At 59.4% G+C, this 27,287-nt stretch overlaps 2 protein-coding genes across 2 annotated transcripts; one reads left to right on the top strand and one right to left on the bottom strand.

Moving 5' to 3' along the window:
* Positions 1-18,080, top strand: NOS3 (nitric oxide synthase 3). Its single transcript, XM_006101025.3, has 26 exons — positions 1-167; positions 1,429-1,531; positions 1,838-1,986; positions 2,176-2,338; positions 3,534-3,625; positions 3,703-3,844; positions 4,063-4,202; positions 4,306-4,480; positions 5,039-5,140; positions 5,638-5,832; positions 5,928-6,001; positions 6,176-6,320; positions 6,532-6,636; positions 9,822-9,889; positions 10,302-10,418; positions 10,517-10,691; positions 12,366-12,498; positions 12,612-12,690; positions 12,807-12,994; positions 13,716-13,888; positions 14,129-14,339; positions 14,432-14,519; positions 15,645-15,766; positions 16,515-16,663; positions 16,947-17,141; positions 17,242-18,080. Exons 1-26 carry the CDS (start codon positions 1-3, stop codon positions 17,401-17,403), a joined length of 3,612 nt encoding a protein of 1,203 aa, XP_006101087.1. The 3' UTR covers positions 17,404-18,080.
* Positions 18,045-25,694, bottom strand: ATG9B (autophagy related 9B). Its single transcript, XM_023764551.1, is given in 15 exon segments — positions 18,045-19,101; positions 19,188-19,311; positions 19,496-19,592; positions 19,747-19,880; positions 20,058-20,294; positions 20,767-20,946; positions 21,156-21,418; positions 21,496-21,595; positions 21,598-21,719; positions 21,722-22,172; positions 23,592-23,733; positions 24,441-24,602; positions 24,763-24,827; positions 24,970-25,013; positions 25,145-25,694. Coding segments are annotated over 15 exon segments (2,796 nt in total). The 3' UTR covers positions 18,045-18,976.
* Positions 25,695-27,287: the final 1,593 nt, after the last annotated feature.

The raw sequence follows: 27,287 nt of genomic DNA, 5'->3' as shown, positions 1-27,287 counted from the left end.
ATGGGCAACTTGAAGAGCGTGGGCCAGGAGCCTGGGCCACCCTGCGGCCTGGGGCTGGGGCTGGGCCTCAGCCTGTGCGGCAAGCAAGGCCCAGCCTCCCCTGCGGCATCCGAGCCCAGCTGGACACCAGCAACCGCACCCGCACCCCTGCCTGCGCCAGACCCCAGGTGAGCTAGGAGCAGGTGGCAGGAGAGCCAGAACACAGGGCTTGGAAGGGCTGGAGCCTGCAGCCCAGCCAGGAGGGCCAGTGCCAGTGCAAAAGGGCTGTCAGTGTGGACAGAACAGAACCATCAGGGTTAGGACGTGAGGGGCACTCACACAAGAGACCAGGATCAGGGACCGCAGGCAGCAGGTGAAAGTCGGAGGTAAGGGCACCCGCTTACCAGGTTTGAATGCTGCTCTGCTGCCAAGAGCTGTTTGACTTTGAGCAAGTTACTTAACCTCTCTGAGCCTTCGTCCTATAAAATGGGGATGTAGCGTACCCACTCCATGGGATTGTTGTCAGCTTCCAGCTCAGGACAAGTCTTCCACAAACAGGATGATGATTGAACAGAAGAAAGTTGCTGGGGGGGGTGGGGGGGTAGTTACAGGAGACCAAGGAGACGGGTCTCGTGGGAAGGGAGAGCCAGGGCACAGGTCCTTGGGGTGGGAGATTGAGGTCTTTTCCCCCTGCTCCAGGCCCCTCCTCCTCATGGCCATCAACCCCGAAAGTAATGGGCAGCCCCAGAAGGGGCGTCCCTGGGGCAGAGGTCCCTGGAAGGAGGAAACTGGAGTCCAGGTGGGGAGCCCGGCTGGCAGGGCGGCTGGGCTGCAGGCAGCTCCGCGGGAAGGTCTCCGCACAGGCGCACCGGCGGCCTGAGGCCCTCCCTTCCTCCCGGGGGCTGGCCTGGCGGCTCTGGGAGGAAGTGATAAGGCCTCCGAGGCTTCCCTTCACACGATGGCTACTGTCAGGAGGGGTGTGGGTGAGGAGGGAAATCTGGCTGAGAATCCCTGCTGGGCACGGGCCTCTACACCTTCAATGTCGAGCTCGTTGCAACTTCGGGGGTTGGACACCCCATGTTCAGAAGAGGTGAAGTGGGCCCAGCAGGGGGATGAGGACCCAGCCTTGGGCCAGGGGCTGGGGGCTCAGCACTAGAACACCGCTGGACGCCTGGGTTCAACCCCAGCAGCCCCAAGCCGGGGGGGGGGGGGGGAGCCTGTGTGTGGACAGGACCAGCGCTGCCTGTGTGGCCTCTGGGAAAAAACTTAACTTTTCTGAACCTCCAGTAGGTCCCTCCTCTGTGAATGGGAAGCAGAAACTGCCTACCTCCTAGGGTTGTGGGGAAGGGACAGAAAATGTAAAAAAGCAGCAAACCAATGGGAGTATATGGTGCTGTCGGTGCGGCCTTGGGTTCATCCAAAAGGAAACACACTCCCCGCTCCCAACAGCCCTCCGCTGAACCGGGCCCCGGAGGGGCCCAGGTTCCCGCGTGTGAAGAACTGGGAGGTGGGGAGCATCACCTATGACACCCTGAGTGCCCAGGCACAGCAGGTAAGGGGAGTCCCCACCCCATCGGCTGAGGTCTGGTCCCTCCTAAACTGGCCAGGAGACAAGACTAAGAAGAAGCGGAGGAGCTAAGGGAAGGCAGGGACCTGGGGACTCCGAGCCTCCAGCCCTGGCCCAAGTCCTGCCCTCACCCAGCCCAACCTCACCCCCATTTCTAGCCTCAGCCCCGGCCCTGAGCCCACACCTCTTCACTCAACCTCCCTCTGCCCCCGACCCCTGGTTTCCGCACCCTGACCTGGCCCTGACCCGTGTGCTCCCTGCTCACTCCACCTCTGCTCCCCACCGACCCAGGACGGGCCCTGCACCCCACGACGCTGCCTGGGCTCCCTGGTATTTCCACGGAAACTGCAGAGCCGGCCCTCCCAGGGCTCTCCGCCCGCCGAACAGCTGCTGAGCCAGGCCAGGGACTTCATCAACCAGTACTACAGCTCCATCAAGAGGTGTGACCCCGACCTGACACCCACAGCCCACCCTGTCCTGCCCCAGGGTCACCCCCACCCCCCTCCTGATACGGCCCACACAGAGCCTGAGCTCAGCGCCAGGGGCCTCCCCCACACCCCCACCCACATGGCCTTGGGGGCTCTCTCCGCCCCCTCCCCCACTTCCTTCTGCTCCCCTCTCCTCCGCAGGAGCGGCTCCCAGGCCCATGAGCAGCGTCTTCAGGAGGTGGAAGCCGAGGTGGCGGCCACAGGCACCTACCAGCTGCGGGAGAGTGAGCTGGTGTTCGGGGCCAAGCAGGCCTGGCGCAACGCCCCGCGCTGCGTGGGCCGGATCCAGTGGGGGAAGCTGCAGGTGTGGCTGACTAGCAAGCACCCAGGATGGGGGTGGGGGGCACAAAAAAGGAGGAAGAGGGGTGCAGGCAGCTCCTGATGCTTCCTGGAGGGTCCCAAGCAGTGGGAAGATCCCCGCTGTTCCCTCAGACACTGGCTCCCCTGGGAGCCCTGGCCCAGTTAAACCCCTGCAGTGCCGCAGCAGAGAAACAGCAGCCTCACGGTGTCAGTGAGGGTAGCTGAGCAGTGGTCCCTGGGGTTGACAGAGCCATGGGAGCCGCCTTCTGGAAAAGCCCAGACTGCCTCTCCCAGGCGGGCCTCACTTGCCCGGCCTAGTCCCCTCACCCCCAAAACACTGCTCCCTTCCAGCCCCGTGCCCAGCCCACGCCCCCCGGCACAGCCCCACCACGTGACTCAGCACGCCTGGGCTCCTGGGACAGTGTGTGGTGCTCAGGGAAGCAAGCTGACCCACAGGGGAACTGAATGCATGACCTTGGCCTCCTGGCTGTAACTGACCACCAAAGCCTTTGGAATAAAGCCACGTGCTTAGTCAATCCCAAAGGAGCATCAAATAGAATGAGAACAGTCTGCCTGACGCGTGCATAGCCCTTTAAGTGGTTCAAAGCTCTAGCTCCACTCTGAACCCATCAGAGCCTCCATATTTGACCCCACTCACTGCTATACCCCTCCTTGGCCCCAGGCCAGCCCCTACCACCTCCTGCCCTGTCACTAGCACAAGTCTCCTCCGCCCTCAGGCAGAGAAGGGGCCTCCCAGCCTCCCTCCCGCTGGGGATGGCTCCTCCGAGCACCAGAAAGCCAGCTCGCGCCGCCCCCTCCCTCCCCAGCGCCAATGTGCCAGGGAGAGTCGGTGACTTCGCTTAAGCACCGTGAATAATGGGGAGCCCACCACCCACACCTCTAGGTGGCCTCCCTGTCCCTTGGTGCCCCTCCCCAGGGCAGTGACTGGGTCCCTCCTCTGTACCTAGTGCCAAGTCTTCCCCTGTCGGGTGGGCTAAGGAGCAGACCAGGCTATCCGGGGGGTGGAGGTCAGGGCAGGAAGGGTCAGTGTGGCTGCAAATGGTCAGGGAAGCGACTGAGAGGAGAGAGAAATGGGCCCCCAGCCTTCAGGCTGCAGACGGAGGTCGCTGCTCTCTCCGGCCGCCAAACCTCCTCCTGGGCTGGCCTCACACCTGCTCTCGCCCTGCCTCGCGGCCCAGGTGTTTGATGCCCGGGATTGCAGCTCCGCGCAGGAGATGTTCACCTACATCTGCAGCCACATCAAGTACGCCACCAACCGGGGCAACCTCCGGTGAGTGTCCGAGCCTGCCAGCCCCAGCCCACCCCGGGCGGCAGAGAGGCTGGGGCTGACCAGTTCTCTCCCGTCAGCTCGGCCATCACAGTGTTCCCCCAGCGCGCCCCGGGCCGGGGAGACTTCCGAATCTGGAACAGCCAACTGGTGCGCTATGCGGGCTACAGGCAGCAGGACGGCTCTGTGCGAGGGGACCCAGCCAACGTGGAGATCACCGAGGTGGGCACAGCCAGGTGGAGAAGGGGCCGGCCGTCCAGCGAGGGCTCTGGGGTGAGGTGCGGGTGGGGCGGTCAAAGAGGGGTCAGTGAAGCAGCGAGAGGGGACTCACCAGATGAAGATGAGTGATGCCCAAGAAGGGTCCCTGGGGGGGACTGAGATCCAGCCACTGAGGGTCCCTGGGAGGAAGGGTGGCGATGGCTGATGAACGGCACCCACAGCTCTGCATCCAACACGGCTGGACCCCAGGCAACGGTCGCTTCGACGTGCTGCCCCTGCTGCTCCAGGCCCCAGATGAGCCCCCGGAACTCTTCACTGTGCCCCCCGAGCTAGTCCTCGAGGTGCCACTGGAGCACCCCACGTGAGCACAAGAGGGAATGGGCCGGTGGAGGAGGGAGCTGCCCCGAGGGTGCCCAGGCAGGCAAGTCTCCACAGGGGCCTGACCCCGAGCCCCATGCCCCCAGGCTGGAGTGGTTTGCGGCCCTGGGCCTGCGCTGGTACGCCCTCCCGGCTGTGTCCAACATGCTGCTGGAAATCGGGGGCCTGGAGTTCCCTGCAGCCCCGTTCAGCGGCTGGTACATGAGCACAGAGATCGGCATGCGGAACCTGTGTGACCCTCACCGCTACAACATCCTGGAGGTGAGCCCCAGCTGTGGGAGGGCGGGGAGGTCCAGGCACTGCAAACAGAGCCACAGAATGCCAGCAGAGGGAGGAGCTGAGCGTGGGCAAGCCAGGCTGCCTCCTAGGCCAGAGCTGATAGGCGCCTGGGAGCACCAGGGCTGTGTGTGCCTGCTCCCAGGAATACAGCTGACCCTTGAATATCACGGGTTTGAACTTTGAGGGTGAGTTGGGGAAACCAGCGTGTAAGTGAACCCCTGTTGTTCAAGGGTTAACTGTATGTAGTTACTTTTCTGGGAATAGGATCTATAGTTCCACCGCTTACATCAAATTCTCAAAATGGACCTTGACCCCAAACTGTGAAGACCCATTTAGAGATGAGAATTAAGGCCCAGGGCTGAGAAGGGTCTGACCCAAGGTCTCTGCTCTGAGGTGCCCCTGCTAGCAAGGACCAGAACCCGCCCCAAACTAGGTAGTCGGGCCCCCCAGAGGGCCACCCACCCACTCCCGAGTATGAGGCAAAGATGCTGTCGGCACCTCCCCACCCCGTGCCTACAACGCACACACCTCTGCTCCCAGGATGTGGCTGTCTGCATGGACCTGGACACCCGGACAACCTCGTCCCTGTGGAAAGACAAGGCAGCCGTGGAGATCAACTTGGCTGTGCTGCACAGTTACCAGGTGCGCAGGCCCAGGCTGGCCAGGAGGGCGAGGGCGAGGGCGAGGGCAGGGCTGCCAGAGAGGGAGGCACAGGAGCTGGACAGTGGGAAGGAGTTCCACGGCCAGGTATGATGGCGCACACGGGGCCTGCATTTCGGGCACAGCACACACTAGTCCGGGTGCTGCGATACGGGGCTTGTGTGTGCTGGGAGCCCAGCAGTTCTGGTCCCCAGGCCACACTGGGCACTGACGTTTGTGCCACCCACTGGATTTTGGAAACTCATTCCAGAGAGCATGCCAGGCGCAGTGCCTGCTGAGTACTTCTAAGGGGTGTCGAGAGTTTAGGACATTGGGTTTGGGGGCGGAGCTGCTATTGTCTGCTGAGCTTTGAGAGTGACCTTGTATGCTGCAGGTAGGGGTCCCGTGCAGTTGGGAGAACAGAGGATATGTTGGGTTTGGGGTGACCAGCGGTGGGGCCTGTAGGCTGAGCCTAAGCCCCCCCCCTCCCACTCGCCCAGCTGGCCAAGGTGACCATCGTGGACCACCACGCCGCCACCTCCTCCTTCATGAAGCACCTGGAGAATGAGCAGAAGGCCAGGGGGGGCTGCCCTGCCGACTGGGCCTGGATCGTGCCCCCCATCTCGGGCAGCCTCACCCCTGTCTTCCATCAGGAGATGGTCAACTATTTCCTGTCCCCTGCCTTCCGCTACCAGGTGCTCACCCACTGGCTGGCCCCCCAGGGTGGCTCTAACCAAGCAGCCCCCCGGGCTGCTGTTTTCATTACTCACTTTCCCCTCCACCCCTGCAGCCAGATCCCTGGAAGGGAAGTGGAGCCAAGGGTGCCGGCATCACCAGGAAGAAGACCTTTAAGGAAGTGGCCAAGTAGGTGCCCCAGGAGTGCCGCCCTTCACCCACACCCAGCGACCAGCCAGTGGTGGTCTGGCACCACCCCTCCATGCCTACCACTCAGGGCCCCAAGGCCTTGCTTGGCCCACGCACCTGGGGGGACCCCAGCTCTGTGTGCCTGGGATCCCCTCACCCCACCCTCGTCCGCAGTGCGGTGAAGATCTCTGCCTCGCTCATGGGCACGGTGATGGCCAAGCGTGTGAAGGCCACAATCCTGTACGGCTCCGAGACCGGCCGGGCCCAGAGCTACGCGCAGCAGCTGGGGAGGCTCTTCCGGAAGGCTTTCGACCCCCGGGTAGGACTGAGCCTGCAGAGGCAGGGATCTGGAAGGGGGGCAGCCCTTCAGATATGCCCTGGAGGATAGGAGAGGGTCACAAGGCAGGGCTCACAAGGATCCCGGGGATCCACAGGGAATCAGGGGCCGAGTCGGGGCCTGCGTCTTGCCTGCCAGGGAAGCCAGAGTGAGAAGGACCAGGCAGTAAGGACATCTGTCTTCCCACCCACAGGTCCTGTGCATGGATGAGTATGACGTGGTGTCCCTTGAGCACGAGACGCTGGTGTTAGTGGTGACCAGCACATTTGGGAATGGGGATCCCCCAGAGAATGGAGAGGTGAGGCCTGAGGGGAGGGGGTGAGGGGAGAATCAACACTGGGGTGGCTGGGCAAGGCCCCCCCCATGATGGAAAGTGGGCGTGCATGAGAGTCCCCCAGAGTATGACCTACACGGGCCACACTCCAGGCCCACCCTCGAGCTGCGTCACTGTTTTACTGGGTCCCCGAGGGATTTCCATCCCCAGTGCATGTGTGTAACACGCTAAAGGCACTTCTGTGAGGCTGCTCTGGGACACTGACAACTGAGGAAAACAGGAATACTCCATTTAATTCACAATTTCAGCTTTTTCTTCTTAACAGAAGAAACTAGCCCTGTTCAGATGTCAGCAGATTTGTTCACTTTCTGAACAAATATTAAAAGAAAGAAGCAAACTTGAGCACCATTCAGTCCTTTACGGTTAACCATCATCGTCCAAGCGTCTCTGTCCCCATCCACTCCTGGCGCCCTCCTGCCTTTGGCTTCTCCGCGCCTAAAGCAGGAGGCTGATGTCAGCCTCTCCCCTACCTTGCTGCCTGTGTTAGGCCTTTTAAAGAAAAATAGAACCACGAGCTTTTGTTTAGTATGAAAGTATTTACACCCATGTGACCCGCAACACTACCAAGATCTAGAACATTTCCATCGCCCTGAAAAGCTCCGTTGTCGATTCCCCCATCAACCCCCTTCCCAGCCAACCTTCCCCCTCCCCCCGCCCACAGGCAGGCCTTCTGACTCCTGTCCCCCGTTAGTTCATCTGCCCTAGGAAGGCAGGAAGGGGGAGCACACAGTGCCCCGGCTTCTTTCGCTCACCCAGCTCTCAGGTCCTCTCCAGCCAGCTCTCAGGTCCTCTCCAGGCGGGGGCTCGGGGTGCTGTGTGACCACCCCGTGTTTCTCTCCACTCTCCTGCGGACGGACACTTGGGCCCGGTCCAGTGCTCAGCTATTGTGAGTCAAGCTGTTATGAACATTCCTGTGCAAGGCTTTTGTGGGCTTATGTTTTCATTTCTCTTAGAAAAATACCCAGGGGTGGAATGGCTGGGTCATCGGGTAGATGTATGTTTAACTTTTCTATTTAACTGCCAAACGGATGGAACTACACCCTTAACTTCTGTGCATTTCTATGTATGTAAACTGTGCCTCAAATTTTAAAAAGTGGAGCAAACCTAGGCGTACACCCCACAAAAAATGGGATAGATTCGCTAAACGCACAAACAAGAATATTCATAACAGCATTGTTCACAATACCCCACACCGGAAATAACCCAAGTGGCTGTCAGCGGCAGACCGGATAAGTAAATTGCGGGATATTCGAACGCCTCCCAGTAAGGAGGGTGGACGGATGACAACCCCATAACGACGTAGATGAGACTCAAAACGCCACGTAGAGTGAGAGAAGCCAGACACAAAGGAACACAGACCGTAGGATTCACTCTGTGTAAAAGTCAAAAGGAGGCGGCCGCACCTGTGCTGCTTTCCTCAGGAGAGCGCTGGTCCCCTTGGGGTGGGCTGGTGGCGGGGAGGGGCACCGAGGTGAGTTAAAGGACGCCGGTGGCTTTTCTTGATGGGATGCTGATTGCACAGTCTGTTCTGTTTGTGAAAATCTAGAAAGCTGTACGTTTATGATATGTCTGATTTTCTGTCTGTACTTCGAGCTTCAACAAAATGTTTTAAAAATCAAATTAAGGTAGAACAGGCCAGTTATGGCGAACCTGACAGGCCCAAATACACCTGCATTTGACACTGGATGTGATGGCCTGGCCGCATTTTGCTGTTTCCTGCGTGAAGGTTGAGTAGTTCTAAGCTGGTTCCGTGGCAGCGGTAATGTGGCTCCGCTCCGGGAGGTGTCCGTGCCAGCAGGCACCGGCAGTGCCGGGAGACCCGCCTGCAGCACTGGCTGGAACATCAGGACTCATGACGCCCGGTGGTTTTGTTTTTGTTTTTGTTTTTAATATACTTTTATTGATTTCAGAGAGGAAAGGAGAGGGTTAGAGAGATAGGAGCATCAATGATGAGGGAGAATCATTGTGCGGCTGCCTCCTGCATGCCCCCCACTGGGGATCCAGTCTGCAACCCCGGGCATGTGCCCTTAGCCGGAATGGATCCTGGGACCCTTCAGTCTGCAGGCCGATGCTCTATCCACTGAGCCAAACCGGCGAGGGCATGACGCCCAGCGTTGATGGCAGTGAGGAAAGAGCAGTCCTCTGCCCTGATGCAGTCCCCTGACTCAGCAACCCCACGTCTCAGGACCACCCTACTCAAATATGCAAAAGAGGAAGCAGTATCTGAGTGTCTGAGCCTTGGTCATAGACCACCCAGATTCCTCGGTCAGAGGGAGTCTCATATGTGAAAGGTACACATCATGGGAGACAGCACAGCCATGCAGTTTTGTGTACTGACCTAGAGGAAGGGCCGTGACAGACCAGTGATAAAAAGCAGGTAAAGCCCTGGCTGGTTTGGCTCAGTGGATAGAGTGTCAGCCTGCGGACTGAAGGGTCCTGGGTTCGATTCCAGTCAAGGGCACATGCCCAGCGTTGCAGGCTCGATCCCGTGAGGGGCATGCAGGAGGCAGCTGATCAATGATTCTTTCTCATCATTGATGTTTCTCTCTCTCTCCCCCTTTCTCTCTGAAATCAATAAAAATATACATTTTTTTAAAAGCAGGTAAATACAATTTACTCCCATTTTTACTTTTTTAATATATATATTTTCTATTTCAGAGAGGAATGGAGAGGGAGAGACAGATAGAAACATCAATGATGAGAGAGAATCACTGATTGGCTGCCTCCTGCACGCCCCCCACTGGGGAGCGAACCCGCAACCCGGGCATGTGCCCCTGACCAAAATCGAACCCGGGACCTTTCAGTCCGCAGGCCGACGCTCTATCCACTGAGCCAAACAGGCCAGGGCCCATTTTTACTTTTTAAAAAATTATAAATGCAGGTGTGTGTATAAAGACAAGAGGAAATGGGCGAGATGGTCAAATGCCCATCAGGCGTTCAGGTGCCTTCGGGTGAGACTGGAGGGAAGATGAGGGCAGATTTTCTCTTTTATCACTTTACATGCTTCTGGAATGTTCTCAAAAAGTCACTTTGAAAATTTCAAAACAAATTGAAAGTTCCAAATAATAAGAAGGTCCAGCCTGGTGCTGGCCTGAGCTTCCGTGTACTTACAACTGAACTAACCGCGATGCCCACGCTTCCCCTCGCAGAGTTTCGCGGCGGCCCTGATGGAGATGTCGGGCCCCTACAACAGCTCCCCTCGGCCCGAACAGCACAAGTGAGTGGGGGGCGGGGGGGGGATCTGGGGGCAGGGGGCGATGAGGCACTGGGAGACAGGAAAGGAAGGCAGCTGTGAAGAGCTCCCCCTCTGTGCCTCCAACAAGCTGGCACCCCCACCACAGCCTCCCACAGCCCCCCTTCCTGTGACCTGCCCCCCTGCAGTCCCGGGACTCTAAGAGGCGTCCATCCTTCAGAGAAGGGAAGGAGGCAGAGCAAAGCCTGAGGCCCAGAGACCCTGGGACACTGTCCCTCGGCCTCCACCCGAGACAGCTCCAGAGAGCAAAGCCCAGCCAGGCAGGGCCTTTCCTGTCCCCGATGCAGAGACCCTGAAGCTGTGCCCTGGCTGTGTCTGGGCCTGTGCCATGTCTCCAGTCCCCTGTGTCACCCTTGTCTTTGTCCTCTCTTGCCAGGAGTTACAAAATGCGCTTCAACAGCGTCTCCTGCTCAGACCCGCTGGTGACCTCCTGGCGGCGGAAGAGGAAGGAGTCCAGCAACACAGACAGCGCAGGGGCACTGGGGACCCTCAGGTCTGGGGGCCTCAGGGAGGGAGGCGAGCGGGAGGGCAAGCTCCCTGGGCACAGGGGCTGGAACCGGGTGGGCTCCCGTGACAGCTCCCTGCCCCCAGGTTCTGCGTGTTCGGGCTGGGCTCCCGGGCGTACCCCCACTTCTGCGCCTTTGCTCGCGCGGTGGACACACGGCTGGAAGAGCTGGGTGGGGAGCGGCTCCTGCCTCTGGGCCAGGGCGACGAGCTGTGCGGCCAGGAGGAGGCCTTCCGCGGCTGGGCCAAGGGCGCCTTCCAGGTGAGCCCTGGGCCTGTCCCAGCATCTGACCCCTGTCACTGCTCCGGCCCCAATTCTGACTCACTCAGACCTGGACACCTCCCCACTGAGACCTGCAATACTAAGACAGGGCCTCACTGCCGCCCAATCCTCTTTGGGTTTTTTGGTCCCTTCCTGTTCCTTCCAAAGTCCACCCTCATTTGGCTCAGTCCTGAGCAGTGGATGACATGGCCCTAACCTCATGGGAGGCTGCTGGCCAGGACAAAAGAGGGCAGACAGGCTCTGGCAGGTGGGGGCCTGAGTGGGCGCACAAAGGGAGGGGCTTCAGGGGGGCAGGACGCAGGGAGAGGGAAAGGATCGAGAGAGGGCTAGGCAGAGGTGAGTGTAGAGCTGAGGCCAGCACAGAAACTCAGGGAAATCAGAAGGCAGACAGGCTCGGGGCAGTGCCAGGGGGTGAGTCCCAGGGCTGTGACTTTCTAAGTCAGGTTCCCTGCAGAAGCAGCTCTGCCTGGTCTGGGAATCATGCCTGGACCTGAAGGAGGCTTGTTCTCCCAGTCCTGACAGTGTTCTGGGCAGTGCTGGCCCCGCTGGGGTTCCCGGGCTTGAGCTCAGCAGGTGTGGGAGGAGGAGAGGAGGAGGGCGTCCCAGAGGTGGGCTGGGCAGGCAGCCTGGCACAGGTGGAGGGTTTGCTGGGGAGAAGGTCAAGCTGGAAAAACAAGCTCAGATTGGAGGAGAAGACGGGAATGGAAAACAAGACCACAGAATCTAGACACAGGGAAGCAACCCGAGGTCAGAAATGGGACAAGAGAAGGGGCCCAACGTGAAGTTTCGGGACCTGGTCTAGAGGCACAGGGTGGGCGGAGGAGAATCTTGCTGGAAGCAGGAAGGCTCTGGCTAACGAGGGTGGTAGCAGCGGGGGAAGGAAGGAAGGGAGGGGGCCAAGGAAGGAAGGAAGAGATATAAGACTTCACACGCACAAAGGAAAGATTAACAGGACTGGCGGTGCAGGGTGAGAAGAGAGGGAGGCCCAGCTGGATGCGCCTGGGATTGCAAGCTGGGGGCTGGCCATGTGGTTCACCAGGCTTGTGCCTGAGCAGAAACTAATGAAATACGGACCCTCCTGGGGCTGGGCTCCAGCGACTCCTCGGCCCCTGCGTGGGTGCAGGGCAGAGCCGGCTGCCAGAGACCCCTCCGCGGCCTTTTACATAAAGTATCTCATGTCATCCTCGCCGGACCTACTGAGGTGTAGAGACAGGGAAACAGGCAGTTTACTGTGAGGGCAAGAGCAGAACTTGAATGCGGGTCTGAACACAGAGAACGGCAGACACATTCAGCGGGTGCTACCGCGTGCCAAGCACGTGCTCCTCGGGACACGAGACTAACGCTCCAGGTTACGGAACTAGTGGCCGTGACAGAAACCCGTGCAAAGGGACAGCTAGCACAGCGGCCGAGGCAGGACGTGGGCTAAAGATCGAGGGGCCACAGCCTCAGCCTCCATTTCGGTCCCATTCTCCCTCCTGCCACTATGGCAGCCGATCCCACAGTCGTCTGTGAGCCTCGGATGGTGCCCCCCGACTCCCCGACCCCTCTGCTCCCACAGTCCCAGGCAGGTGGCAACTGGGGACCCAACAGGCCAGCCCCACCTCCCCCATCAGCCCCCCTGAGTTCCACAGCCCTCATCACCTTGCCCCTCAGGCCTCCTGCGAGACCTTCTGCGTGGGAGAAGATGCCAAGGCCGCTGCCCGGGACATATTCAGCCCCAAACGGAGCTGGAAGCGCCAGAGGTACCGGCTAAGTACCCAGGCCGAGGGCCTCCAACTGCTGCCAGGTGCGCCCTGACCTCCCGCTGACCCTGCTGGCCCTCTGGACCCTCCAGGGTCCCACGACCAACTCCCAGGCACCCGCTCCCTGGCTCAGGCTTGTCTCACCCCCTGCCCCCAGGCCTGATCCACGTGCACAGGAGGAAGATGTTCCAGGCCACAGTCCTCTCAGTGGAAAACCTGCAAAGCAGCAAGTCCACGTGAGGAAGACTCCCCACCACACCTGTCCCAGCCCCTCCTTCCCCAGACCCCGGCAGCCTCCTCCTCCCACATACTGCCTCCCACTCCCTGTAACTGCCCCTCTCCTCACCCCCAGCCGGGCCACGATCCTGGTGCGCCTGGACACTGGAGGCCAGGAGGGGTTCCAGTACCAGCCGGGGGACCACATCGGCGTCTGCCCGCCCAACCGGCCCGGCCTTGTGGAGGCCCTGCTGAGCCGCGTGGAGGACCCACCCCCTCCAGGCGAGCCGGTGGCCGTGGAGCAGCTGGAGAAGGGCAGCCCTGGTGAGGGGGCTCGGTCTGAAGCATGGCATTGAGGGCTTGCTCCATCCCCATGGCGCCAGGGTTCCCTGGGTTCAGGACCTGGCAAAAGGTTGCCACATTCACTCAGCTGGACAGTCCACAGAGCAAGGCTCCGTTCTCTGAACCTGTCCCCACACCTTTAGCCTAAAGCAGTGGTTCTCAACCTTCTGGCCCTTTAAATACAGTTCCTCATGTTGTGACCCAACCATAAAATTATTTTCGTTGCTACTTCATAACTGTAATGTTGCTACTGTTATGAATCGTAATGTAAATATCTGATATGCAGGATGGTCTTAGGCGATCCCTGTGAAAGGATCGTTCGACTGCCAAAGGGGTCACGACCCACAGGTTGAGAACCGCTGGCCTAAAGGCTGTCTCCGGCCTCGGGGCTCCTCCCAAAAGCTCCGCCTGGCCACTAGCTTGCTCTGTAGCTGGCATGCGGTCTACCTTCCGCTGCCCCCCCGAGCCTGGAGTGAAAATAAGTTGGGTGGGGGAGAAGTAGAGGAGCCCAAACCAAACCAATCCAACCGGGGGCCCCAAAAGAAGCAACATGGGGGCTGTCCAGACAGTTCCAACACCGCTGTTCAAGGGCAAGGTCACCGATAACACGAGGCATGGTCAGGCCCCATGTCCTCTCCAAGAAGCAATCATCACCCCAGTCCGGCTGCCCCTTCCTCAGAGCTCCCCTATGCACGACCCCCAGGTGGCCCTCCCCCCGGCTGGGTGCGGGACCCCCGGCTGCCCCCCTGCACGCTGCGCCAGGCTCTCACCTTCTTCCTGGACATCACTTCCCCGCCCAGCCCTCGCCTCCTTCGACTGCTCAGCACCCTGGCTGAAGAGCCCGGCGAACAGCAGGAGCTCGAGACCCTCAGCCAGGTTGGGAGCCACCCAGTGCGGGGAGCAGGGGCTAGTGAGGCTGGATGAGCTGGGGGGAGGGGGGCCTGCCTGGCTCGCAAGTGCTGACCCAGCTCAGAGTCGCTAATGCATCTAGAATGCTCAAGGTCTGGAAGAGCTGGGCACGGAGAAGGTGCGCAGGAAGGCTGGGCTGGGTGGGGTCAGAAGGTGAAGTCAGCAGGCAGCACGGGAGGTTCCAGCACGCTGCACCCTACCCCCCAGGACCCCCGGCGCTACGAGGAGTGGAAGTGGTTCCGCTGCCCCACGCTACTGGAGGTTCTGGAGCAGTTTCCGTCGGTGGCACTGCCTGCCCCCCTGCTCCTCACCCAGCTGCCCCTGCTCCAGCCCCGGTACTATTCCGTCAGCTCAGCACCCAGTGTCCACCCACGGGAGATCCACCTCACAGTGGCCGTGCTGGCATACCGGACCCAGGGTGAGGCTGGGGAGGTGGGGCAGGGCCAGGGCCAGGGCCACACAGTGACCCTGGAGTGGGCCCCTCACTGACCCCTTCTCCTCCCAAACTAGATGGGCTTGGTCCCCTGCACTATGGAGTCTGCTCCACATGGCTCAGCCAGCTCAAGGCCGGAGACCCTGTGCCCTGCTTCATCAGGGGGTAAGTGAGCACATCAGGGGATGGAGTGGACAGACAAGAAGAGAATGTCTGTCCGAGCAGGGGCAGAGAAAGAGCCACATGGGCGGGCAGGACAGATGGAGGACTCTGTGGGGGCCACACAGGGTGCGGCTGGAAGCGCTGGTGAGGGGTGTGACTGGGAGCAGGGAAGACCCACTTCACATATCAGGGACCGGGTGTCCGGCTGAGCCACTCCAGGACGTGGGCTAAGCTTTGGGCCTTTCACCAATTTGGATGTAGGGTCCTGCTCTGAAACAGTGGCCCCCAGAGGCAGGGCTGGGTTCAGCCTGAGGTTGGGAGGCACAGCCCCTAGGCCCGTGGTCGGCAAACTGCGGCTCACAAGCCACATACGGCTCTTTGGCCCCTTGAGTGTGGCTCTTCCTAAGCCTTAGGAGTACCCTAATTAAGTTAATAACAATGTACCTACCTATATAGTTTAAATTTTAAAAATTTGGCTCTCAAAAGAAATTCTAATCGTTGTACTGTTGATATTTGGCTCTGTTGACTAATGAGTATACCGACCACTGCGCCTAGGCACTGTGCCTGTTCAAGGACAAGCCCCTCTCAGTCCAGGGAGAACTAGTTCAGTTACCGTAGGATCAAGGAGGACTCAGGATACCCTCCCCTCATGCTGTGTAAGTCTTGGCCCATCTAGCAGCGAGGAGCCGAAAGTCTCAGGCGGGACAATGAAGAGTTCCCAGGGTGGCACCAGCTAGGCCCAGTGACCCAAACCCATCCAGGAGGCGAAATTACAAATAGGCTGTGACCTACTGAATACAAACTACCTACCAATACGGAGACTAATAAGCACACTCAGGGAACTCGTAAACCAAGACTGGCCTTCCCTTCCCCTAGTTCCTAACTCTCCTCAACTGAGACATCAAAATGGTCTTCAGTTCAGGTTTGCACTGTGTTTCCTTTCACCCAGCTAGCAGAGTTCAGTTACTAAACACGTCGTGCCTACTATGAACTAGACGCGGTCATAGCACTTGACAAAGCAGTCACTCCGTTGCCAGCAGAAGCCGAGTTCTCCTCTCTCCACCCCGCACAAGTGGTAGGACTGGGAAGCGGGGAAGCAAGAGGCCTGACGAAATGTCTCTCTGCTAGGGCTCCCTCCTTCCGGCTGCCACCCGACCCCAGCTTGCCCTGCATCCTGGTGGGCCCAGGCACTGGCATCGCCCCCTTCCGGGGATTCTGGCAGGAGCGGCTGCACGACATTGAGAGCAAAGGTTCGGCTGGGGGCCAAGGGATGACGGGGTCACAATCTAGGGACAAAGAGGTGGGGGCTGGAGTGCAGGAACCAGGTAGGAAAGAGGGCAACGAATGGGCCACAAAGGTGGTCTAATAAGTTCAAGGGGAGGGGAAGGCCTAGAGGCCAGGGCAGTGCCCGTCTGGCCTCCTGGTGCTGGGCACAAAGTCGGGGTTGGATTGGATTAAGGACAAAGAGAACTGGAAGGGGATGAGGCTGAGACTCAGAAGACAGAAATGCCCCAGGAAGACTCACCCAGGTGAGGCCAGGACCCAAGAGGTACAGGGTGTTCAGGTTGGGCACAGGGTGCCCAAGGCCTCCCGTAAGTCACAAGAAGGGGGGCTGTGACTGAGAGGACGGTAGGAAGTGGGAGCTCAAGGTGGGGGGAAATATGGGTTGGAGCAGGGAAGGAGCCAGATAGAATCCCCACTGCAGCTCAGAGGGTGCAAGGACAGCAATTCTGGGTACTGAGCCCATGTTCTAGCGCCACACACTGGCCACTGGAGCCCAGGAAAGGCACCGCCTCCGGTGAACGTGGGCTTCCCTGTGCATCAGGATCAGGCAGGGCTTCTGAGAAATACGTCCTGCGCTCACCTAGGAGCCAAACAGCCCAGAGTGGTTGTTTCTGCCCGAAAGGCGGGGGCTGTCAGCCTGGGCTGCGAGAGTAGCCAACAGGAGGTGCGCCCCGCCCGGGGAGGCAGCCTCCCAACCCGCAGCGCTGCTTGCAGGCCTGCAGCCCGCCCCCATGACGTTGGTGTTTGGCTGCCGATGCTCCCAGCTTGACCACCTCTACCGCGATGAGGTGCAGGGTGCCCAGCAGCGCGGGGTGTTCGGCCGCGTTCTCACCGCTTTCTCCCGGGAACCCGACAGCCCGAAGGTGGGGACCCCGGCGGGCGCAGGGGCAACCTGAAGCGAAGGATGTGGGCAGGCCCGGCGCGCACGGTGGAGGGGGGGGGGGGGATCAGGCCCAAGCCCCGCCCCGCCCCCTTAGTGAACACCCTCCGCTTGGCCCCTCAGCTCCCGCCCAGCCCCATCATTGGCCCAAGGTCCTAGGGGTCTCCCCCACCCTCCCCCAAGCCCCGCCCCTGTTCCACCCACCGCTCCAGACCTCACCCCAGTTCACTTTGGCCCGGGCGGCCCCTGACCCTGCCTCCCCTCAGACCTACGTGCAGGACATCCTTCGGACAGAGCTAGCCGCGGAGGTGCACCGCGTGCTGTGCCTCGAACGGGGCCACATGTTTGTCTGCGGCGACGTCACCATGGCAACCAGCGTCCTGCAAACGGTGCAGCGCATCCTGGCGACAGAGGGCAACATGGAGCTGGACGAGGCCGGCGACTTCATCGGCGTGCTGCGGGTGCGAGGGCGCGGGCGAGGGCGGGCGGCGGCCGGGTAGGGGCCCGGCGTGCTCCGGCCGAGTCTGGCTGCCGGGTTCTGATCTCCTGTTTTCCCCGCAGGATCAGCAACGCTATCACGAGGACATTTTCGGGCTCACGCTGCGCACCCAGGAGGTGACCAGCCGCATACGCACCCAGAGTTTCTCCTTGCAAGAGCGGCATCTGCGGAGCGCAGTGCCCTGGGCTTTCGACCCGCCCGGCCCCGACACCCCTTGCCACTGAGAGCCCTCTTTCTTGCTTTCCACCCAGTTCCCGGAGAGGGGCCGTAGTCCACACTGGCCCTGCAGCTCTTTCCTCGGCTGCCCAGGCCCGGCCACCTCTCCCTCCCTTCCCCAGGTGCCTTCCCCCGTCTGTGCAGAGTCCGCGGAGACTCGCCTACCACCTGGGAATGAGCGACGTCTTTCTCTCTCTAGGCCTGGTTCCCTACCTCGGGTCTGACCAATCTGGAAGGCCCCTCCCAGCAGTGGTATTCCAAAGCCTCCTGTCACCCTCTTCGTGTTCTTTTTAAAAATATATATATTTTTATTGAGTTCAGAGAGGAAGGGAGAGAGAGCTAGAAACATCAATGATGAGAGAGAATCATTGATCAGCTGCCTCCTGCACGCCCCACACTGGGGATGGAGCCCACAACACGGGCATGTGCCCTGAGCGGGACTCAGAAGGTAATCAATCTCCTGGTTCATAGGTTGATGCTCAGCCACTGAGCCACCCTCTCCGTGTTCTTTAGGTGGATTTTAGATTTCCCTTACCTCTCTCAGGAGTATTTTATCTCGAAACCTAATCTCCAAATCATTCAAATATTTATTATTGAAGATTCACCATAAGAGACTGGACCAGGTGTTATGAGAGCAACTGAGATGCCTAACCCAGCCCTGTGGATTAAAATTACAGAATGACAAGCTCTGTCTTTTAACTTGTGCGGACGTGGGGGTGGTAATTCTTGGAGAGCAGTCCTACCCTGCATACTCCACTTTGACCCAGCTCTCTAGGAGCCAGGCTGTCAGACACAGGCATTCCCGGGAGCTGCTCCCTCACTCTTGGCTGAGAAGCAGTACCGCCCTCTGCTGTCAGGAATGAGAACACTGGAGACCAAGGGCGTAAAGATGAGCAGCCGTGAGCAACCTTTACCACTGGTTTCAGACGGGATGGGGAGCCACACCCACTTCCTCAAACGTCATACTGATGCCAAACTCCAAAAACATCAGCCCTCGCTAGTCTTTCCACTCACAAGTCCCCGTGTCCCCCCTCCACAAATCCCGTGGGAACCTGAAGAACCAACTGCCTCCCAGGCACGTTCCTCACGGTTTCCCATACACTGAGCTTGGCCTCCACCTTGGCCTTGCCTCCCACCTGGGACTTGTTCCCAGGTAACTGTCCCAGGACAGCTAATGGGGGGGGGGGGGTCGCCTTCTCCCCTCCATGTGGGGATTGTCTCTAAGACATGTTTCCAGATGCCCTTGCATCTCCTCTCCTACTCTTTCTCTGCTCTCTGGGGCCAGATGGTCATTGACCCCCAAGTCCTGCCCAACTAAAGCATCTCGGGGGCACCCCTAAAAAGGGCTTGGTGTGTTCTTCCACTCCACCTCTTCTGGTCTCCTGGGCTGGAGAAGCTGGGGAACCTGAGGGAGGAGAAGCCTCTTGGCAAGCAGTCCAGGGGTTTAGGTTCGAGAGGTGACCATCCCCCTCACCTCACATACCCACCCCTGTTTGCATTCCTCCGAGTCTGGCTCCATCTAATTTCCTACTCATCCCCTTCCCCGCCCCCATTAGACAATACTGACTCTGAGGAGCCCTCTCAGGCAGTGCTATGGGCCTGGCCAGGCTCCCTCTGAGTGTCCGTGGTCTGAAAACCTCCAGGGAACAGATTCTGGGTCCTCTGGGTTCTCCACTGCTGTCTGGGGCTGGAGGCAGGACTGGAGCCTAATGAGAAAAGCCATCAGCTGGGCAGTGCCCTGGTGCCTGCTATCCCCCCAGGACCTGTCCCCTGCACACCCTGACCGCCTCACCATCACTTGACCAGGATGGCTTCTCCTCATCAGGTGAGAGTGTTTGCGGGGGGCTGGACCAGGGCCTGGACAGGGAGGAGGCTGAGGCCTCGCCCCACAATTCCTGCTGCTGCTGCTGATGGAGCTAAATGGAAGAAAAAGAAATGAGGACTTCCTCCTGCTCGCAGCACGAGGCTCAGGCCCTGGGCTGGGCACAGAGGGCTGTGAAGCCTCCTCCCCAGCCCCTGTCGGATACGCCCTTACCCCGCCTCAGCCTCTATGTTGGGCAGTTGCTTTCTCCCCACATCTTTCTGCACCTCTTTACTCACCTGGTGCAGGTAGATGGCATGAAGACTCATCTCAGCAGAAGCAAGTTCTGGTAGCTGGGCCAGCTTCGGGCCCCCAGTACCTCCAGGGGACACACAGCTGGAACAGAGGGTGGCATAGATCAAAGACATGCCCCTCCCCCGGCACCCCACAGGGAGGGCAGGCTTGACCTCCCCTTCCCAATCATCCACAGTGCTCCCGCATCTTGCACAACCACCCCTACTCCCCTGAATCCGAGGCCCCCAACCCTCACCTGTGGTCCTGGCCAATTCGGGAAATGGAAGCCAGGAGGCTGGCCGTGGCTGCAGCTGGGCAGGGGGCTGTGGGGCTCAGGTCCCGTGGGGGCAGGAAGGGGTGCACCAAGAGGTTAGCCAAGAAGGCCTCTGGCTGCGGGCAAGAGAAGACGGGTCAGGATAGAGGCCAGAAGGGGGGAAGGAGGTCTCAGCAAGGCAGGAGAGCAGGCTGGACCGGTGAGTGAGCAGGTTAATACAAAAGGTGAGGCAGAGGGAGGGGAGATGGGTGGGGCCGGAGGTGGGGGCAGAGGGCTGGCCAGGCTTGGCTCACCAGAGGTGAGGAAGAGTCGCTGAGTACCCCGGGAGTGGCAGGGCTGCGAACCGAGGTGGCGCCCAAAGCGGCTGCATCCTGTTGTACCCGGCCTCGAAGTTGCCCCAGGAACTTGGAGCTGTGCCCTGGGGGGCGCCATTGTGGGTGCACCAGGGAGAACCTCATCAGGGAGAGCTCAGTCTTTCCGTCCTCTGCACGCTGAGACTGCGAGGCCTCTGTCTGTCCTGCCGAGAGCCACTGAGAGAAAAAAAAAAGCCGCAGTGGGAGCCTCGTGGGGTATGAGGGACAGGAAACACTAGCCCCAGTCTTCAGGTGAAAGAACAGAGGCCACAATAGACACTTGCTCAAGGTCACCCAAAAATACAGCAGCAGAGCTGGGACCTGGGTCAAGGCCCAGCACTGGAGGCTGGTGTGGGCTCAGTGTTTTGCCAACTATACACAGCAGACCCGCGGCTAGCCTGGGCCTTGGTGGGGAAGGCCAGTCTTACTCCAGCCCCACCCACTGACCAGCCCATTTCCCAGCCTCTCTGGTGGCCTTCACTCCATTTACTGGTGCTAGGATTATACACACATCATCCTTACACAGCCCTGTCCATTGGCTACAGTCATTGTCCTCAAGGACACTAGGGCGCAGGAAGTGAAGTGAAGTGAACTGGGGGGCAGCCCCTTATCTAACCATCACCCCACACATCCTGGGAAGGACTCCAACCTGAGGGTGGCCGTGGCGCTTCACATCCATGAGGGCAAAGGAACAGATGTCACCAACCCCAGCCACATCCACAGTGAAATGATGAAAAAAGTCAATAATCTCCAGGGCACGAGGGCAAAACCAAAAGAGCAGAAACAGTGGGGTGAGGAGTGGGGACAGGAGCTCCTCCAAGAGGGAGACCTGGGGAAGAAGGGGGGGGGGGTTAAGAAGGGGTTGCTGAGGGTGACCACGACCAAGAGGCCCCCAGGGATGCGGGCCAGGGCAGGAAACCTCCAAGCCAGGCACTCCCCGGCTGCCAGCCCCGGGGCCATTTGTCCCAAGCCCTTTCCGGGACCAGGCGGCTGCACAGCTTCCCAGCGGAGCAGCCCCGCTTGGGTCTGGACCCTCACCGCTCGGTATTGCAGCAGCCGCGCCATCTGCCGGTAAGCGCTGGCCCTGCCGGCAGCACCGGGCTCCTCGGGGAGGTAATGCATGTGGGCCAAGGCCGACTGCAGCAGGAGCTGCGGAGAACGCGCCTGGCACTGCTCCTCCGGAATGAAAGACCTGGAGGGCGGGATCCGGGCGGGAAAGGCGCCTGAAGTTAGGAGGCTGTGGGACGGGGAGGCAGGGCTGGGAGGGGAGGGGGGCTCAGCCCTAAGGGAGGAGGAGTCACCTAATAGGCAGGTCCCGTCGCACCTGGGCAAGGGTGGCCGGGAATCGAGAGGGGGTGGCTGGGGCACGTGGGCTAACGGGGAAGCGTTCTTGTCAAAAGGGGAGCAGGAGCGGGTAGGATGGCGAGCTGGCGGTTCAGAAGCGCTAGCAGGGGGCGCGGTGGGCGTCGCGGCTCGCTGGAAGGGCGTTGGCGGGCCGGTAGGCGCGGCCCAGGCGCGCGCGCAGCTCGTGCGGCAGCTCGTTGAAGTAGCGGAGCTGCAGGCGGGCCAGTCGGGTCCAGCGGCGCGTCCCCAGGGCGCCCGCTCGCGCCGCAGCAGCTCCTCGTGGCTGTAGAAGGCGTGCAGCACCTGCCAGGCCAGCACCAGAGGGCTCAGCGCCAGGTTCACGGCGGCCAGCAGCAGCACGGTGCGCCGCCAGCGCGCGGCCAGGGTGCCCCGCTGCTCATGGCGCTTGTAGGCGTCCGGCAGCTCCCAGCCCCCGCGGAAGAGCGAGAAGGGCCCTCGGAAGAGGAGCAGGTCGACGTTGAGCGCCAGGCCGCGGCTGAGGAAGGCCAGGCTGCCCCCCCAGGGCAGCGCGCAGCGCGCCGGCAGCAGGCCCTTGTTGGCCAGCGCCACCTGGTAGTTGGTGTAGCGCAGGATGCGGTGGTGGACGTCCAGCTCGGTCAGCGGCCGCGGCTGCACGCACAGGCCCCCGCTCCTCTGCAGCGCCAGGAGGCGCGACTGCACCTCGGCCCAGGGCACGGAACTGAGCTCCTCCTGAGGACAGGGGCTGGTGAGTGCCGCGACCTGGATGCCTCTGCACGGTGATCCCCAAACTCACCATGACCAGAGCTGCAGCCAGAGCTAGCACCTCGGCCCCACCCCCCTTCCTCAAGTGGGAAACCTGTCACCACTCCGCCCTCCTTGCCCTTCCTTAACTGTGTCACTACCCAGGGGCCCTTCCTACTTCCTTTCATCCTCTTCTGCACTGTCCCACGTGGCCCTGCCACTCCCGAGGCCATGAGTCATGTGCTTCCCAGCAACACCTCATAAACTAAACTCTTCAGGTATTTGCTCTCAGCTCCTTCAGAGCAGATTTTCCTGAGCCTCCGGCCCTCACATCCTACACACGGAGGACACTGCGCGGCCTCAGTGCCCAGGGTGCCTGCCAACGCTCGCCTCGCCTCCACATGCTTCCAGGCGGCCAGCCCCATCTCATGCCAGCCCCATCCCCACAGTAACCTTCCTAAGACTCTGCTGTGTCCATGTCTGGGGTGGGGCCGTCAGATCTCACTTGGATCTCCTCTGCAAGCCTCATGTTAGCCCAAATCACCCAGCTGCCCCGTCCGCTTAGTCAAGTCCCTTTGGGCCAGCCTCTCCAGTCCATCCCAGGGCCTCCCCTACCCCTGGAAGGAAGAGGGGAGGAGGAAAATGAAGAGAGAGGAGAAAGAGAAGGGTGAGCAGTGCTCTGACTCCTGCCCTCGCTGCCTCTGCGGCCCTGGCCCTCCTGCCCTTCCCTGTGCTATGCCGAGGGAAGACCAAGGCGACTTCCTGGGACCTCTCCCGTGGCTGGACAGGAGGACATGCAGAAGGCCTAGACATCTAGGGGCAGCGAGGGAAGCTGGCTGCGGAAGGGAGCCTTGGGCAGTGCTTTAAAGGGAGGACTCAGACACAAAAGAAGGAGCGTGAGCAAGACAGGGAGGTAAGAAAGAGCAAAGCAGGACCCAGGGACAGTGACGGGGCCCATGCAGTTGCTGACTGCAACACGGGGCAAAGCCAGAACGGGGAGTGGATCACCCCGCAGGGCCTGGGCACAGGTGCAGGCGGTGGGTTGCTCTCCTCACTGCTGCCCACAGGTATTCACTGCCTGCCTGCTCCCTGCATCCGGGCGTGGCCTGCCTCCCGACCTCCTGTCCTTCCCAACCCCACCCCAGTTCCTCCTCCTGTAAACATCACAAGCACGTGACTGTACGTAATTTTCTATAACCCATCTAAATCCACTAGGCCTCACTAGAGTGGGGACCGTGTTTTATAAGTGGTGGTACCTCCTAAGATTATTCGGGGCCTAGAGTAGGTGTCAGTGAGGCCTTCTGCCAGCTTTCCAATGGGCCCTTCTGTCCGTACAGCCCCTACTCCTCCCCGGACTCTGCCCCATGACATGGCACCCCTCCACACAGACACCCCCACCCAGCTCACCGGGGGGATGTGCAGGGCCTCCCTGTAAAACACCTGGATGTCCCAGAAGCTGAAGAGGTTGCAGACTGAGCGAAGCAGCTGAACGAGCCAGAAGGCCGCAGCCAGGATCAGAAGGAAGACCAGCAGAGGGCTTGAGCGGATCCTGGGGGTGGAGGGTAACATAGCGAGAAAGTGGGACCCCCATGGAGAGGGAGACAAGACTTGGGGAGCAATGGGAAAGTCATGCAGGAGATCCAGCAAGACCAGCGGTTCTCAAAGTGTGGGGTGTCTGGCGGTCCTTGAGACCCTTGAAAATGTCTGCAAGGTAAAACTTTTTTTCAGGTAATACTAATGTTTCTGCCACTTTTCTTCTCATTCTTTCACGAACATAGAGTTTTCCAGAGACTGCACTGACAGCCAATGGAATGTGTGCTCTTAGGTTCTGCAGCTGTCCTCAGCTTTAATCTCTAATGAGGTAACTATAGATATGACTCTCATAAGCAAAAGTTCCTGGAGTTCTCAATAAATTTCAAGGGTATAAAACAGGGGTGGGGAACCTTTTTCTGCCAATGGCCATTTGGATATTTATAACATCATTTGCAAGGCCATACAAAATTATTAACTTAAAAATTAGCCTGCTATATTTGGTCAAACATTTAATTAACTCACCCCTAATGCCTTGGCAGGCCAGACCAAATGATTTCACTGGCCTTATACGGCCCGTGGGCCAGACGTTCCTCACCCCTGGAATACAAGGTACAGTATTCTGGGACCCAAACCTTGGAGAACCGATGATCAAGCCCAGGGACAAAAAACAGGTGGCTCTTGTCTGCTCCTCTCCCTCTCCCACCCCCACCAGATGTCACTCACCGCTGGGCACACTGGGACGAGGGTAGGATGGCATCTGACAAAGTCACTTTGCTGTGAGGCAGCCCAGGTCTTGTTTGGTTGTTTGGTTGGTTGGCAAAGAGAATGTTGTAATCCACACAGCGAAGAAGGAAGGTCGTGAAGGTGATGATGAAAACAAATTGCCTGGAGAGCCGGGAGTTCAGTGATTAGCCTGAGAGCAGAGGGGCTGCTGCCCAGCCTCCAGGCCAGCTCAGTCTGCCTCCCCGCTTGGCTGAGCCCCTGGCTGCTTGGGGAGGCTCTGGGTGGGCTAGAAGCACAGGGGCTACCAGGACAAGCATCTCACCCCAGCTGGAAGACATCCTCCAGCAGGATACAGGCAAAGCCATTCCGCTGGTGGTAGCTGTAGATGTGGCAGGTGTGTCAAGAAATAATCCTGAGACATGATGGGCCTTCCCTGAGCATACCTTCCCCTCACTCCCCCAACCCCTGCACCCTCAGAGTCCCCGGCCAAGGATGGCGCCTGCCCTGCCAAGTCCACTACAAAGGATATCTTGGTGAAGAAGCTGTCCAGGTCCTGAATGTGGTGCCAGGAGCCTGGGCACAGAGAGAAGAGCGTTAGGACTCAGCTCTCATCTAAGCAAGCTTTCCACACTCTCAACCTGCTGGCTCGATCCCCAGGCCCTCCCCAACCCACACCCCCCACCACCCCACACCCACATGCTCACCTCGGAGCCCTTCAGGCACATGAAGCAGGGGCTGCTGCTCCTCCCCATGGAGGGGTGAGTCTTGGGACCCCTCAGGGTCACAGTCCTCCAGCCGCTCATAATCCTGCTCAGGGATCAGAGGGCCTATCCGCAGCCCAGGATTGTCCTGGGGGCATCGGCGTGAAGGAGGGGCAGTCACCGAAGCCAGGGGTGGGGTGGAATGGGAACCCCAGGAGGGAGGAGCAGTGATGGGTGTCATCACAAGCTCTACCTGTGTTGGGGGTGTGGCTGGGGTGGGGAGGGCCCTGTGTGGAGGCTGAGAAGCTCCTGGGGTCTGTACAGCTGGGCAGGAGGGCCCCAGGACGGGGGGAGGAACTGAAGAAGGCACACTTCTCGTGTGAGGAGCAGGGGACAGAGAGAAGATGGAGAGCCTCCCTCCCCCAGGCCCCCGACACGGAGGAGGAGGAAGAGGAGGCAGTGGCATGGGGAGGAGGGGCACTGATCCAGGCCCCAGGTCTCCCCATTGCCCCAGCTGCCCCCTGCTCCTCCCCCAGCCCATTCGCCTCACCATCAGGTTGGTGGCTTCTCCTGAAAGTTTGGAAGGATGGCAGCCGCTGCTGCTCCCACAGAGGTTTGAGGAGCTGAGCAGGAACTTTGACAAGACAGTGACAACAACACAGTGACTCAGTGGGGGCAGGCCCCAGGCGTCCCAGCTCCCAGTCACCTATATAAGCACTCACACCCCCTTCCAGGACAACCTTCCAGGACAACCTGCAACTCCGCCTCCATACCTGGGCGGGGCATCAGCCGAAGGGGCGGAGGCTGAAGAACAGACCAGAGGAGACATCTAGTGTCCCATCCTCAGACCTCAACAGGACCTCAACAGGATTTGAAGGGGAGTCTAGAGAGTAGCAGCCAAAATAACAAAAGCAAAACGAAAACCCATCAAAGAAGATTATAGGACTATGGGGCCAAGATATTACATCTTTGATTTCTTAAAATCATGTCTTCTCTCCCTACACACACACACACACACACACACACACACACACAAAGTGATCAACAGAGAAATGCTTTAAGACCAAAAACAGGAAGGAAGGAAAGGAAAGGCTGCCTATTTTGTCTGATAGTACTCAGGAAGGGAAGAGGGGAGACTGCCCGACTTCGCATCCAGGTTAGGGGACACTGAAAGGAAGGAAGGGAAGAAAGGAGAGGCAGCTATTTTGTATGTGAGCTTACAGTAGAAAAGCGGGGTTCCTTGGGAGTTCCATTATGCTTACTTCTTTATCCTCTTGAACAATGATACCCTCTCCCCCAAGCCCTGATCCAGTTTTTTAGGCCCTGAGAAGCATCAGGACTGAACCAACAGAGGGAAGCTAGGGGCCAAGGATTTGGAACAATAATTTGGATAACAAGGAATGAATTGACTGAGTTGTGTTCTTTGTTGCCACGTCAGTGAGGAGGAGGAGGCAGCTGGCCTGGTGGCTTGTCCAACGCCATTCTTGAGGTCCTGAATCACCAGGTTTCCTCCTGAAGCCCATGCCTGAGTTGCTGACTCAGCCACCAGGTGTCAGGCCTCCTGGGCTTAGGGTAAGGGCTGACGTAGGGGCCAGTGTCCATGAAATGGAGAGTGGAACAGATTGTTCACTGGAAGAATATGGAGGCTATCACAGAATTGCCCACAACTTTTGAGTCCAGATATGCCCGTTTCTCCTTCTGTGCCTCCTTCCGGGGACAACTGTCATCCTAGCCCAGGACTTGCATAGTTTTATCCCTGATCAGGAGGCAGAGCTATGGAAACAAGACTTGTCCTTTCTAGAGATGTCATACTAGTGCCCCAAATGGAATCCCACATTGTAGAGGGGATAGGAATTCCCCATGAACTCTCAGAGACATCTGTCCAGATGGATCCTGTGGGGTTTCATCTGTTCTCCCCTCAACCTCAATATTTTGCTACATTCACTATAGGACCCCTCCCACCCACCCTCTCCGTATGCCCAGCCCAACCTCAGACTAAACCTTTTCTTACCGAGTGCCACCCCACATTCATCCATTTACAGTCTCCCTACCACCACCCCCAGTTCAAGTCAATATAAAGGGCACTTTTCCCTGACAGGCATTTGAAGGGGATGGGGGCACGGATGAATGAGACAGAGCCACTACT

The sequence above is a fragment of the Myotis lucifugus genome, unplaced genomic scaffold (assembly GCF_000147115.1).
Source record: "Myotis lucifugus unplaced genomic scaffold, Myoluc2.0 scaffold_336, whole genome shotgun sequence".
NCBI classification, from domain to species: Eukaryota; Metazoa; Chordata; class Mammalia; order Chiroptera; family Vespertilionidae; genus Myotis; species Myotis lucifugus.
The sequence above is the reverse complement of the archived record's forward strand: the minus strand, read 5'-3'. Positions and strand labels throughout refer to the sequence as shown.